General features: G+C 37.1%; 1 protein-coding gene across 1 annotated transcript in view; it reads right to left on the reverse strand.

Moving 5' to 3' along the window:
- Positions 1–14,316, reverse strand: part of PPP3CA (protein phosphatase 3 catalytic subunit alpha) — a 145,646-nt gene that overhangs the window by 41,116 nt on the left and 90,214 nt on the right. Inside the window, exons 6-7 of the mRNA XM_012809289.2 lie at positions 14,150–14,227; positions 11,647–11,741 (exon numbers count right to left, since the gene is read on the reverse strand). Of these exons, the coding sequence (XP_012664743.1) occupies positions 11,647–11,741; positions 14,150–14,227 (173 nt within the window). The remainder of the gene's footprint in view (positions 1–11,646; positions 11,742–14,149; positions 14,228–14,316) is intronic.

The following is a 14,316-nucleotide window of genomic DNA, read 5'->3' on the forward strand; positions in this document are numbered from 1 at the left end:
AAATTGCATAATAGACCCAGAATGTTTTTTCATTCCAATCCTTCCATCTGCAGATGCCCTAGCTGAAAAACTAGCATCAGTGTGTTCTTTTGGCAAGGTCCTACATCATGGAAGGAGACATAACAGCTTGGCGGATAAAATTCTTGAGGTAGGACCAAGGCACTCTCCAGCACTCGCATTTTACATTATACGTTGGTATGCTTTACAAAAGGGGCTTTTGATTCTGAGAAACTACGCATTTAAAAAAAAAAAATCTCTATTTTCTCATAATGATTACTTTTTTGAGTATAATTTTCATTTAAAATTTGTAAAGATATACATGTACATTCACATATATAGTACATGCTTTTCTGTCCTATGTATCATAGCATGTGTGAATGCAGGCTCTACAATTCTTCCACATCTAAACTGAACTTCTAACTCCGTCTCCTTCCCCCCCCCACTCAATGTCCTATTCTTGCTTGATGGATCTTGTTTTAAAAAAGATTCCTTTGTTATTCTTATTATTAATCACTGAGGTAAAGGGAAACTTACCAATTCATAATGGTTTCTGTATTTGTGAGCAAGGATTAAACTAGCAACTCATTTTTACTTTGTAACTAATGAGCTTAGGCACAAAGTACATTTCAAGTCATGTATGAAGATGACTTCCAAGTCTGCAATTTTTAGGTAGTTTGAGCATTATGATATTCTTCACGTTGAGAAACTTGAAGTTTACATCCTTTGATTCAGAGTACCTAACACAGGGTTCTTAATAGGCAAATACTCAGTAAGTTCCATGTAGTGAGTAAACTTAGAGGAAGCTGAAATATTTTATTAAGTACTATTCATAAACAGCAGGTATGCAGAACTTATTTGGAGCTGTGAGATAATGATTTTGTCTGTATCAAGGACACACATGCACTCAACTACATATAACCCTTTTCTGCCCACATCTAGCCTTGGCTGCGTTTCTCTTACTCACTAGGTAGAAATACCTTTCTCAAGCTTCGTATACCTCCTAAACTTTGTACATGCATCCTATGTGGTATCTACAACACATTCCTTAACTTGATTACAAGTTTCCTACATTAAACATGCATGGCATTCTCTGACCTACATGAGGAAGAAAACTGTACTAGATATTTCTGTGAAACAATATGAGCCAATCTTAAGATTTTGTTTATGTGTGCATATACGTATGTGTACTTCCCTTAGTATAGTATTAGCAAATCATGAACCAGGTTATTGTTTAAATATAGTATTTTGGGTAAAGTTAAGTGGAAGGGACAAAGAAGGGATAGAACTCTTTTCTTCATTTATATTGTTACTGTAGCATGTCTGGAATGTGTCTGATGCTCAACTTTATTGGTTGAAGAAAAGGCCTAAGGGAACAGACACAGAAAATAAAAGGAGGGCCAGATGCGGTGGCTCACACCTATAATCCTAGCACTCTGGGAGGCGGAGGTGGGTGGATCTTCCGAGCTCAGGCCTTCCAGACCAGCCCGAACAAGAACGAGACCACTAGCTGGCTGTTGTGATGGGCACCTGTAGTCCCAGGTACTTGGGAAGCTGAGGCAGGGGGATCACTTGAGCCCAGGAGCTTGAGGTTGCTGTGAAGGGGGAGACAGAATGTGAGTCTGTCTCAAAATAAATGAATAAATAAAATGAAATAAAGAAAATGACTAAGAAGATGGAGAAAGAAAGAAAGAAGGTTGGCAAAGTGAAAAAGAAAAGGATATTTTCAGAAACATGAAATATATAACTCATCAAATACTAATAATACAACTAACCACATATGACTAGAAGTCTGAAGAAGGTATTTGAATGTAAACTGGGACAAATATTTCTCCTTATTTGAGTTTTACCTTCTGAACTTGTAAAATAGGAAAACTAATACTTGTCCTCTAATTTTCAGAATGACCAAATAAATTAATATACATGATTAACATACATTATAATATATAAAATTAGATTAAATATTTGGGATCTGAGAAATGTAAAGTATTGTAAGTCAGTTTCAAATTTTTCAAGAGGGGGGCATGACTATCTAATTTTAATAATTTGCCATTTTATAATTCTCAGCAATGTTTCACATCTAAATTCTCCAGAGAATTTAGGTATTAAAAATGGATCCTTGCAAGTTGCTTATGCCCAGTCAGACACTGTGAATACATTCTAACAGTACATTTTCTTTTTCTTTCTTTTTTTTTTTTTTTTGACAGAGCCTCAAACTGTCCCCCTGGGTAGAGTGCCATAGCATCACAGCTCACAGCAACCTCCAACTCCTGGGCTTAAGCGAGTCTCCTGCCTCAGCCTCCCAAGTAGCTGGGGCCACAGGCACCCGCCACAACGCCCGGCTATTTTTTGGTTGCAGCCATCATTGTTGTTTGGTGGGCCTGGGCTGGATTCGAACCCGCCACCTTAGGTGTATGTGGCCGGTGCCCTAGCCACTTGAGCCACAGGTGCCAAGCCAACAGTACAGTTTCACATAGAGTACTTTACTGTCTTCTATTAAGTATTTTTGGTCAATAAGAATGAATCACTGGCAGTTAAGTGTTCCTTACTAGTTTCAGCTGGTATATTTCTCAAAGTTTTAATGTATGTTGCCTGGGTCCCTATGAAAGGTTTGAGACAGTCTGTGTCATGGTTCATTATTTCAATTCCAAGTTGACAGTGTCCTTTCTGATTCCTCTGTACAAAGTTTCAACTTGCTCAGCTTACCAGTGATGCTGGGAAGGCTTTATTTGTGTCCATCTGCATAAATTTTATGTTTTTGGATTTTTGGGTATCTCAAAACTTTTGTAATGGCCCATGTATAATAATGCTAAAATGAGACTTAAGCAAACCTAGACTAAAAACAGAAAAAGAGATTTAGCTTAAGCTTTCAGCTACTGGAGGAAACAGCACAGACAGAGTAAACACCACGCCTGTGCTTGCTCTCATTCAATGCAGGTGATGCTTTCCAGCTCCAAATGGCTATTGAGGGTAACTACACTCTGGGGGGAGGCACCTTAAAACCAGTATTATATGTAGGCAACTACATCATTTTCACCTTCAAGTCCTACTTATTATCAAGTGTTGCGCCGTAACTCTGCAATGGTTCTAGGTTATCGCCAAGATATCCTTGGTACTGAGTTAAGTTCGTACACTTGATAGCAACATTGTTTTCCCGTGGGTCATGGCAGACTTTTGGACACCGTTAAGATAAAGTGGAAGAGTCTCTTGCAGGTCTAGAATTTCCAGATAATGAATTGCAAAGGATGACCCATTTATTCACATCTTTAACATGATTTACAGGAGGTATGTTCACTGTTTCTTTCTCCATTAGATGCTTTATGCAGAATTAGATTTCTAGAGTAGTTTTCTGTGCAGTCTAAGTATCAAATAACCACTACATCTACCAAAGAAAGGGAAATCAGTGCCGTGAGATATATCCTGATGGATGTTGTTCAACTGGCAGGGGAAAAGCGCTTGCTAATGTATCTGTGTGGAGGATTCAGCATGAGGCGCTGCCTTCATCCCCCAGAAAGGTCTCGCGTAAGGGAAACCCTGTGTAATTCTATACGCAAAGCTTTGGTAAAGCAAGGATTGCCCACACACTGCATTTTACTTCGCTGAAGTGTCACAATTATTTAACTTACTAAATTTACAACTACAGAGTAGTAATTTTTATGAAATCAAGAAGATTGTTTATTAGAGCAAAGATAGGTTATGTGTAGACTAATTTGATTAACATACATACTGAAGAGTAAGCTTTAAATATTAAATCTTAATGGGTTATTATCCGTTTTATCCTCCTTTTCATTATTTAAATGTGTAAGTGACTACTGGACTAAAACTAACCTGTTTAGAAAGTGGCCTGCAGCAATGGCACTTTCACAGCGGAGCCCGATAAACAAAAGCAAAAGTATAAATACTTTAGCAGATACATTTTAAAAGGAGAAATGAATTATTTATTATAGAAAAATGTAAAAGGTACTTTAACTTCATTCTTTCAATAATTCAGATATTTGGATATATAACACTCATGTAATTTTAAAAGCGGTAACAAATGACTCTCTATTTCAAAAGCTTTTCTTTTTTTTATTAAAGAACAGTCACCTAACCATAATGAAGCCGTGAGTTGAATAGCAGATTAGCGCAGACACTGCCCAGGAACTTTTCACATAATAGAGCTGAGGCAGAAAAGCACAGGCAGAAGTGAACTGTGGGATCCAGGGTCAGGCTGCTGACTCTCAGTCTCTGTGCTAGGAGACAGCACATTGTGTGGACTTGGGACAAAGCATGCAGTCCCTCTGTGTTCTAGTCTTTCATCACTAAAATCAAGATTATAACATAATTCGTAGAGTTGCTGAGAGATTTAATGGATTTATATATAGAATTCTTTGAATAGTGTCTGGAACAAAGTAATTGCTCAAAAATGTCATTTGTATTACTATTATTATAGGCTATTTATAAGAATAATTATGTTAATCAGTTAGATGTAAGCATTTCACATTGTATATCAAATTAACATATTGTACCCCACAAATGCATTAATGTACACAGTTATGATTTAATAAGGAATTAAAAAAATAAATAAAAATGAAATAAAATTGTAAAAAAAATAGGATAAAACAAATAGCGTATGTATAACGTGCTATCACAATAGAAAGGAAATACTTACATTTACTAAATATATTGCCATCCTAATCCCTTCAAGAAAATATATCGAGCTATCTCATTCAAGGTGATGGTGATAATTGACAATGGTAAATACAATGATAATCACAGTGATTAATTACACATTTGAAAGAGTCCTGGCTGTTAAAAGCAGAGACAGGGGACTTCATGTTGTAACTTTGCTGTAGTGGATTTTATTCCTCCATCTCAGAGGGGTGATCTGTCTGAAAACCCATCAAGACTTCTGAACCTCAATTTCTCTTCAGCCTTAAATGCTGACACACGCTTTTTTCTACTAATTCATATTGATAATAAAAGGGGTTAATGCCAAGGTTTTGTTCATAGATTCTGCTTTGTCCCTCTGTTCCTTCATCAACTCTTTATATTATGTATCATCTTTCAATACCGATGAAAGGTTTAATAATTCTATCAAGTTATCATTTTAGTGTATACGTATCTTACATATAATGCTATCATATTCTCAGAGAGTTAAAGAATAAGAATCTATCAAATAATTGAAGTAATGATTTATTTTGGGGGGCGGAGGGTGTCTTTCTAATTTTTTAGCTTTAGTCAAAAAATAAGCACACCCACTGGCCTACCATTTGTTAGAAAACATCAAATCACAAGATACTAGCATGAGTACATAGTACTACGTTGAAATAAGTGATCTGGGGCAAAGAGTGCTCAAAACCAGTTAAGAGAATCTTGAGGTTTGAGATGAGGCAATCTGGCACCAGCTTGCTTAGGGGAAGTACACAACCCCTCTGTGTCCCAGCCTTTCATCAGTAATGAATAGGATCATATTTATACCTGTTGTTGTAAGGATACCAAAATGCTTTGAAAACGTTTATGACGGTGATGAAGCTCAAGGGCACATCCATGATTCACGGCAAGCCTCAGAATCTATGGAAATGAACCTTTGCTATAAAATATGGTTCAACTTTGCAGGGGAACGGACTTCTTGACATGCTGCCGCCAAGGGGCAGGGAAGTTACTCAGGGAAGACTGTAGTCTCCTTTAGAGACCTTTCATCTCCCTCTCCCGCCAAGGGGCAGGGAAGTTACTCAGGGAAGACTGGGCACAGACTCAGCTCTCCTTTTAGAGACCTTTCATCTCCCTCTCTCACCCAGGTTACGGATCTGATCTAATTGGTTCAGAATCTGGCTCCTAAAACAGAGGGGTATCAGACATCTGTTACTTAGTGAAAGATATTCCTGGATCGTCTGGGAAAAAATTGTGGTCCTGTATGGAATGAGCTTCTCATATCTGGCCACACCACATGTGCAGACAGAGTAACGGAGGTCTCTGGGTAAATGTCAGGGGACCAAGCAAGCTTCTGCTACGTGGCATCTGCCCCTCTATGTTCACGTCATGATTACTAATAAAAGGCTTACCCTTTTATTAGTCTGGGTAATTATGACTCAGGTAATTTATGACCCTGCGTCATTATATTAGCAAGTCAGTCTTCCCTTACAATGGTATCTTCCTTTCAACCCAGAGATTCTCTATTTATAAATGGCATCTTCATGAATCCCATGACTACTTTTTCATTTGAAAACAGATGAGGATATCAAAAAGGTCAAGTCTTTACAAGACTATAATGCTTTTCATCAGCAATTTATTTAGTTTATACATCTAAGACATCATATATATATTTTCCTTATCAAAAAGAGCAGACTTTTACAGAATTTTAGCAAACAATATGTCTCATGTCCATCTTCTAAACTCAATTTTTTTACTTCTCTGTCAATTACTTTAATATTGAATTGATTTTTTTTTGGTTGTCATTTTAATCTCTGGTCCTGATTGCTCAATTAATTTGGCTGCCATTAGATTTTTTCCTCTGAAACCTAAAATATATTTTATTTAATAAATGTCCTTAATTTTACTGTCACTAGCATTTCCTGGAACTGGAATACAAACCTTGGAAAGTATGTTTCTACTTCTCTGTATATATATTGTATATTCATCCACCTGTCCCATCACCCACCCACCCAACAACCCAAATGAACTACGGAGAGCTGGTACCCCACATAGAAAGCTACCGTCACTTACATTAGATTCTTCTGAAGCACAGGGGATCTCTAGGGAGAAAATAGACTGAAGCGTTTATATTAAGATCTAAAACACATTTTTCCAGAGGTTCATTACAGTTATTGGCCAAACTGAGTCACTTAAGCCAGTACTGACATCTGCCATGGTCTTTCTCAATCCTGAGAGATTTTAGTCCCACTGAGCTTGCCTAAATGCCACTCCCTCAGAGTTGTGCCCCCATACGAATTTGCAATCTCATATCTCACTCTTTTCTTTGTTGTATTCTCTGAATATACATAAATAAATACTGGCAAAATTATTTCTTTACTGTCTATCATACTACCAGATATTTAAGGACACCAAGGCAAAGACCATTTATATCTCCAACACCTAGGATGGTATTTGGTATATAACCAGTTATCAATAGAGGTGTGCTGTACTGATAAGTGGATAAGGTTCAAGTCGCTTTTGCAGCTGGCAAATTATTAAAAAATAAATAAAGCTATGTGTCATTACTGCATTGTTTTTTTCTTCTGCTTGGTGTATCTGAGTAAAAAGGAAATGGCTTTTTCTTTAGATCTACAAATATACATGAGAATACTCACAATTCAAATGTGCAAAGTACTCTGCCAATGTTTAATTCCAATTTGGAAAGTGCATCAGCACTGGTTATAGTAGTAATTTAAAGTGAGATGAAGATCTGTGAGTCAATATTGACTGGGTACTTTTCAGCACTGTCTTGCTATTAATTCTCAGGGAAAAAAAAAAAAAACAACAACACTTCAGTCAATGCCTTTACTGACTGCATTCCATGAACGAGGCATGCAACTTGGCTTTACAATGTCTATCAAGAAGCCGCATGCTTCAAACTTATTATAATCTAACTAAGAAGGGACAGGAATGTATGAAAAATCTAACTAGAAAAAAATAGTAAATGCTAAGTGTAAGGAAAAAAAAAATGACCAGCATTTCAGACATTCCGAGCAGGATCTATGACAAAAGTCTTCATGGAAACACAGATGGAGTGGGTCTAGTCTGTTCAGATAGGCAGAAGAGCAAGGAGAGTATTTCGATGAAAAGCAGCACATGGGCAAAGACGTAGAGAACAGAAAGCCAAAAGCGTTCAGGCCAATGACCAGAATAATTTGGCTAAAGCAAAGGTTGTCCCAGAGAGAAGTACTGAACGAGGTCATAAAGGTAAGCTGAGCCATACAGCACAGTCCTACGTAAGAAGTGGAGGAAGAGGGGTACTACCTGCCTGCTTCTGTGAAGCCCAGCACTAACGTGGCAGAGTAATGACATAAAATGTTCAATGATGATATATCTTACTATTGCATGGCATGTTATTTCAAAGCAACTGTATGTATTATTCACAAAAGAACTTTTTTCCCCCTCATTTTATAGAGATGTCATTGCATGTCCTAAAAATTTAAATGAGTTAGTTCTTTAGTTCTTTAATGGCAGAGCTGTGATTTAAGCCAACGATTTTTTGCTCTGGCATCTTGTTCCAATAGTTGTCAGAGTGAGGAAACAGAAGCAGGAAGACAGGAAAGAAGGCACATTGGCACAGGCTGGAAAGAATTCAGTGGGCTCCATCAAGGGACGGGACGCTGAGTCGAGTCCACAGAATGTTCTGAATGTTGCCTATTAGAATAGAGCCTCCATAGCTGACCACCCTCCAACACTGACCACCTCCTTATACTGACCTAATTTTCACAGACCAAACAGGCACTACACGTACAGATCAGTAGGTCTAGTTCCTTATTTTGAACACCTCCGCTGGTTTGTTACAGTCCCTTGGGTGGTCAACTTACAGAGGTTTTATCATAATTTCAGGCAAGTGTGAACTACTAATCACAACTACAGGACATTAAAAATGAATCTGATTACAATCTGTTTTAAGTTGGCTTTAAGAAGGCAGAATAAACCTATTTTTCTCATTCTTTCACTCTGTTGAAGAGTATGACTGCTGTCATAATCCACAGAGCTTTAAGAATCAAAGTATACTTTAACTATTAGGTTATAATTGCAGAGTCCTTTATGATCACCTGTTTCTAAGAATCAAATCACAGATTATTCAGAGCTATTTTTCTACTGACCGTGTCTGGAAGGTGCTTGCAGTCCAATTTTATTGTACTGCTTTTAAAAATTCTAGTTAACATTAATTTTATTCAAATACAGTAATTCTCACTTTAGCAGTGAATAATTGACTCCCACTCCCACATAATGTATATACACTGTTAGCATAATAGTTTTAAAGTGCTTCAGAAATTTTACACAAAAGTCTTTTGAAATTATGCTCAAACTGAAGGATACAGCTTTCTCCTTATCGGTTTATCTCTTTCTAAAAAAATTTTTTTCTTTTATGAAAAGGTTCCCAAGATGAAATGCTTCTATCCCCTTCTTAAGAGATAAGATAAGCGATCTACCCCAGAGGGCAAAGAACACAGTGACAGAAACACAAAATGATATCCTGGTGTCTGTTTTTTTTTTTTTTAAGTCTCAACCTTGTTCAGTCAGAACTATACAAAAAGAAGCGACACACATCTTATGTGAAAAATAGCTATTGGTATCATGCAATAGAATTGTAACATATGGGAAGAGTCTTAATCTGTTTTTATGAAGTAATATCTCAATTTTCTTCATTTTTTTCTTTTTGCTATTTGTGTTTAGAGATCAGAAAATTTGTAAGCATAGTAAGTACCACTTAGCAATTAGTCTCTGGTAAGAAAATGACTTTTGGGGGGGCATTTCCTTCTTAGGTTTAATAGGAAAATATCTAATGCTATAGAATAAAATCTATATCCTTTTGATAAATTATAGGATCAAGGTGAGATGTGCAATATGACCTACCGAGCTCCTGAGCTCTTTGCCATTACCTCAGGGGACTTTGGTTGCAAGACTGAGAATCCACACCCAACCATCAGTTTCATACAAAATTCACTGACCTTGACTTTACATTTCCTTCTTTCTAATCAAATGTTAACCATTCTTTCATATCCATATTATAGTTAATATGAAGAGCTTCTCTGACCATTCTAGAAAATTATCGCCTGTCAAACAAATTTAGTGTTTGGTTCTCTTAGTTTATAATTAATCAATAATCAGACTGGGTCTTTTTTTTTTTTTTTAGAGACAGAGTCTCACTTTGTCATCCTGGGTAGAGTGCTATGGTGTCACACAGCTCGCAGCAACCTCCAACTAACTTCTCGGCTTAGGTGATTCTCTTGCCTCAGCCTGCGGAGTAGCTGGGATCACAGGTACCCGTCACATCAGACTGGGTCTTATAGTTTTGTTAAATCACCCCAATGTCTTACTTTGCCAACTGCCTACAAGATGTGCATACAGAGAATGTGTTTTATTTGACTGTACATTCTTCCTCCCATGGACTACTAAAGGCAGCTCCTCTCTTCCAGAAACTGTGCCCACTACCCACACCTGCACCCCACAGTTGTGACAGAATTTGCACTGCACCCACTGATAGCCGTGCTTCCTGGCAAGGGGAGGACCGTCTACACTCAGAACAGCAGTGGAAACGGTTGCATTGTTATAGCCAACTCCATCCAGCACAGGCCACTCTCTGGACTGCGGGGAGAGGAGTCTGAGAGTCACATGTTCCATCCCTAGGACACAGGGAGTTGTTTGGGAGGAAGCACGCCAGGATGAAATATGTGGTGGCACTGAGGTTTGCCTTTTGAAGCAGGACCCCTGATAACTCTGGCAGATATGGGGGGTAGGGTCTAGCTCTGAGCAAGAGGAATTGGAGGATGGAATATGTGAGGGAAACCAAGGGAATGAGCTGTTAAGGACGGAGGACACTCCACAGCTGCTTGGGAACAAAGGTGGCCAAGGTTCACATCAGGTATCCTGGACACCAGGCCTAGGCCACCCATCACAGTCGGACACCCATCACAACTGATCTAAGCCAGGGGCATGACTCCTAATTCCCAGAGTTTTCACATGGCCTTGGAAACCAGGCTGCCTTTTTCTGCCACTCCTGGGCTATGTGTGACACTATGCAGATCATCTGATTGTCTTTCTCTTCACGTGTCCATTTCTCTCAATCTCAGAAAGTCACCCTGAGACATGCTGCCCGTGTCTAACATCCAGACCAGTGCCTGCTGGAGTTCATGGCTTTTTCACATTTATGACCCATTCTGACAGCTACACACACTTCACGTTATTTCTAAACAAAGAGATTATTTTTATGAAATAAAGTAATGATACATTGCTGGCTCTCCCTCTTTTTCCCACAGTAAGCATATAATGCTCTCTTGATTTTTTTTTTTATCACTCTGAGGCACACAGGTATGGAGTTTCAGAAAGAAAGCACAGCACACTGAACCAAAGAATGGGTTTGATCCCAGTTCATTACGCCCTAACTGAGTGACCTTGAGCACTGTAACGAACCACAGGGCCTCTCTCTGTATTAAAAAAAGGAGGGGGTGAAGTAGCTAATAATATTTGAAATTTAATTAATATTTTAAAGAAATAAACACACATTTGTCTAGCCCAGAAGCTGATTCAGGGTAGGTGCTGAATAAATGCAACTTGAATTTCAACTTTAAGCTATACCTTTTCTATTCTTTTTTTTTTGCTTCTTTTTCTACATTCCACGCACAATCACCCCATTATTTAAATCCACATGCTTTTTAAGAAGCATGATTTTGGATTACTTCTAATTATTATTTCTTTTAAAGTCTACATCTATCACAGCAGCAGCTGTCAACTCTGCTACATATTAAACTGTCCTAGAAAACATCTGAAAAATAACAGCGCCTGGTCCCAACCACTGACCAACTGAATCTGTATCCCTGAGAACAAACGCAAACTGTGTATCATACAATAACTGAAAAAGTAAGAGAAGAAAAGAATGGTCAACAATTAACTTAAGACTGAACCAAAATAAAACAGCTTAAGAATACACATTATATAAGACTGCAAGAAGGATTTAAAAACAATTACCTTTGTTATTGTATACATCTAAGTAATTTGGTGCCGAAAAAATTGTGATTAGAGAAGGGAAGCCTGTTGTTTGGCTTTTCCTGTACATGCGATACCTAAAAAACAATAAATACAAGTTAAAACAAGGCTAGTATAGAAAAAAATACATCAACATTATAGATTTAGAAATAGAAAATCAAATTAGTTTAAGTTTCATTATTCAAAGAGGTTCAGCTACATAACACTAAAAAATTTCTCTCTGAAGTCTGTTCTATACAGACGTCACTCTTTTTCAGGTTTCGAAGAGTACAATCAGAGTACAATTTCCAGACAGGTATTTACAAAGTTTGCAAACCTCAGGGAAGAGTGGAATTTAGTGGAAAAAATCATACTTCATGAGTTCAACAGAGAGGGCAAAGGCTAAGTTTCACAGATATTTCTGGGCCACCATATTTTGCATAAGACTGCCAATATTTTTGACATAAAACATCAAATGTACAGAGCAATACATAAGGACAAATAACCAGGTCAATTAATCTATAAATCTACAATAATTCTGTAAAGGTTATATGTAAGTATTTGGGCTAGACTAAGCAATTTTCTCTTTAGAGGATATCTCCTTCAATCTAAGAATTTTAAAAATTGAAGCTGTCTCTAATTTAGAATTTTATTTATTACCAATCTCTGCTCATGTCTAGAGGTCAAAGACTTTTTTAGCAAAGTAATAACTAATCAATAACAAAATAAAATATTCACAAGAACTTTGAAAATAAACCAAAAATCCAGTTACTTTTCTTCTATTAAGACTAAACTGATTTAAAACATGATTAATTTTCACATAATCAAAAAATATAGGAGACGCTGGCTCTTTTCCATCAGGGTAAAAAGGTATCTCATGACTGCTAAATAATAGATTTAAGGAATATCAGCTTAGAAACACCACTATAACACAAAATTTTATTTTTTCTTCAGTGTTCTGTGGTAGACTAAACATTCTTAATATAGTTGGTTTTAAAGGTAGCTCAAAAAAATACTTTTAGATAGATAGCTACTTTAAAATTTATAATTTCTAAAATTCCTTTGATTCCTCTCTTTCTGTAACTACTCAGACATACTGTATCGCCCTCCAACCCCTAAATTCACCCTTAAAAACCTTTTGAAATGTCCTAGAAGTACTTATTCTGATTATGGGACCGAGCCTTGTTGTGGAAGTAAAAATTATCATGAAAGATGTAACACTCTTACTCCTAGTAGCTTGACTTTATAGACTGAGGCTGGCTGTGCCTACTTGTTGACAAACAAGAACAAAGAAACTGGATGACACAATCTCAATTTTCCTAATGAATTAATCAACTGCATATTTTAAATAAAAAAAATCCTTGTTAATAATTGATGCAGTTAACACAATTTCAAATAAGCCACTGATTTCAGGTGTGTAGTCTGATTAAGATTAATCTGTCCCAAAGGGGCAGTCAGCCTACTGGAAAAGTCAGCTAAAACAGTATAGTGACACTATAAAAGCCCTAAAAAGTGAGAAAATTTATTTGAAGACCTGACTGGTTGGGTACACAAACAAGGTACTTCAAACATCAGCTATTAACACACTGATCAGTTCATATCTGTTGACTGCAAACATCTAATTTTGAACGTAACTCAGAATCTGTCTTGATTCAGGAATATTACAGATACGGCATCTATAATATTTCCAATTTTAGCATATAGGTTGAAAAAAGAAGTATTACTTTTCAGAAACTCCAGACTATGAAAACAATGCCTCTCAGCCTACTGAGAACTGGTATCAATCCTCAAATCTTAAAATTAATTACGCTGGTTTTTCTCTAATGTGGATTTAATATACCATTAAAGTGAATAACAGATATTTCTTAGTTTTCTAAAAACTTAAAATTGGTCTACATCTTAAAAATTTACCAGACAAGACAGAATCAGTTTTATATTCTCATCTGGTAATTAGAACCATGGATATTTTCCCTTTGTTTAAATGTCTCTTTTTTTTTTTCCTATAAAACTGTAAAGGGATCAGGAAGGTATTCTTTTTTTTTTTTCCAACTTTTTTTTTATTAAGTCATATACACATATATCACAAATACATTTATGCATATGTGGCTGAGTACAACGTGTGATGTGTTAAATGTTTTAAGTTCTTATTCTTATTACCCACCAAGGCAGAGAAGTAGCTGATAATTTGCTCATTTGCAGGGCTGGGGTAAAAGCAGGACAGAGAGAAATAAAAGAAGGTTCCCTTACAATGTTTAAGAAAACAAGTTGGAAAGTGGCTTGCTCAAGTTCAAGATGGAAGCACCTTAAAGGGAACTTTACAACATATCTGCAGCCACCAATTCCCCAGGACTCTGCCATACCTGTGTCATCCATCAGAAGACAATTTTAAGACCTAATTCCTTGTGGGCATGAGTCTGGGAAAAGGGGGCCTGCACAGCCTGAGCAAAATGAGGAAGTTCTGGCAAAGGGGCGCTGCATGGTTTTCACAGACCCTCAAAATGCTCACCCTGCATCTTGGGCTTCATGGGCTCGGAGTATAGATAACAAGTTATTGTGCTGTAAGAATTCACATACAGCCGGGTAACTGTCAGAGACAAGAAGAAAAGAGAAACACCTGTTATGAAATTATCAGCAGTAGCATGTTTATCTCTAACATCCAGATCTATGTGACTC

The sequence above is a fragment of the Otolemur garnettii genome, unplaced genomic scaffold (genome assembly GCF_000181295.1).
Source record: "Otolemur garnettii isolate 467f Iridium unplaced genomic scaffold, OtoGar3 scaffold00103, whole genome shotgun sequence".
Lineage (NCBI taxonomy): Eukaryota > Metazoa > Chordata > Mammalia > Primates > Galagidae > Otolemur > Otolemur garnettii.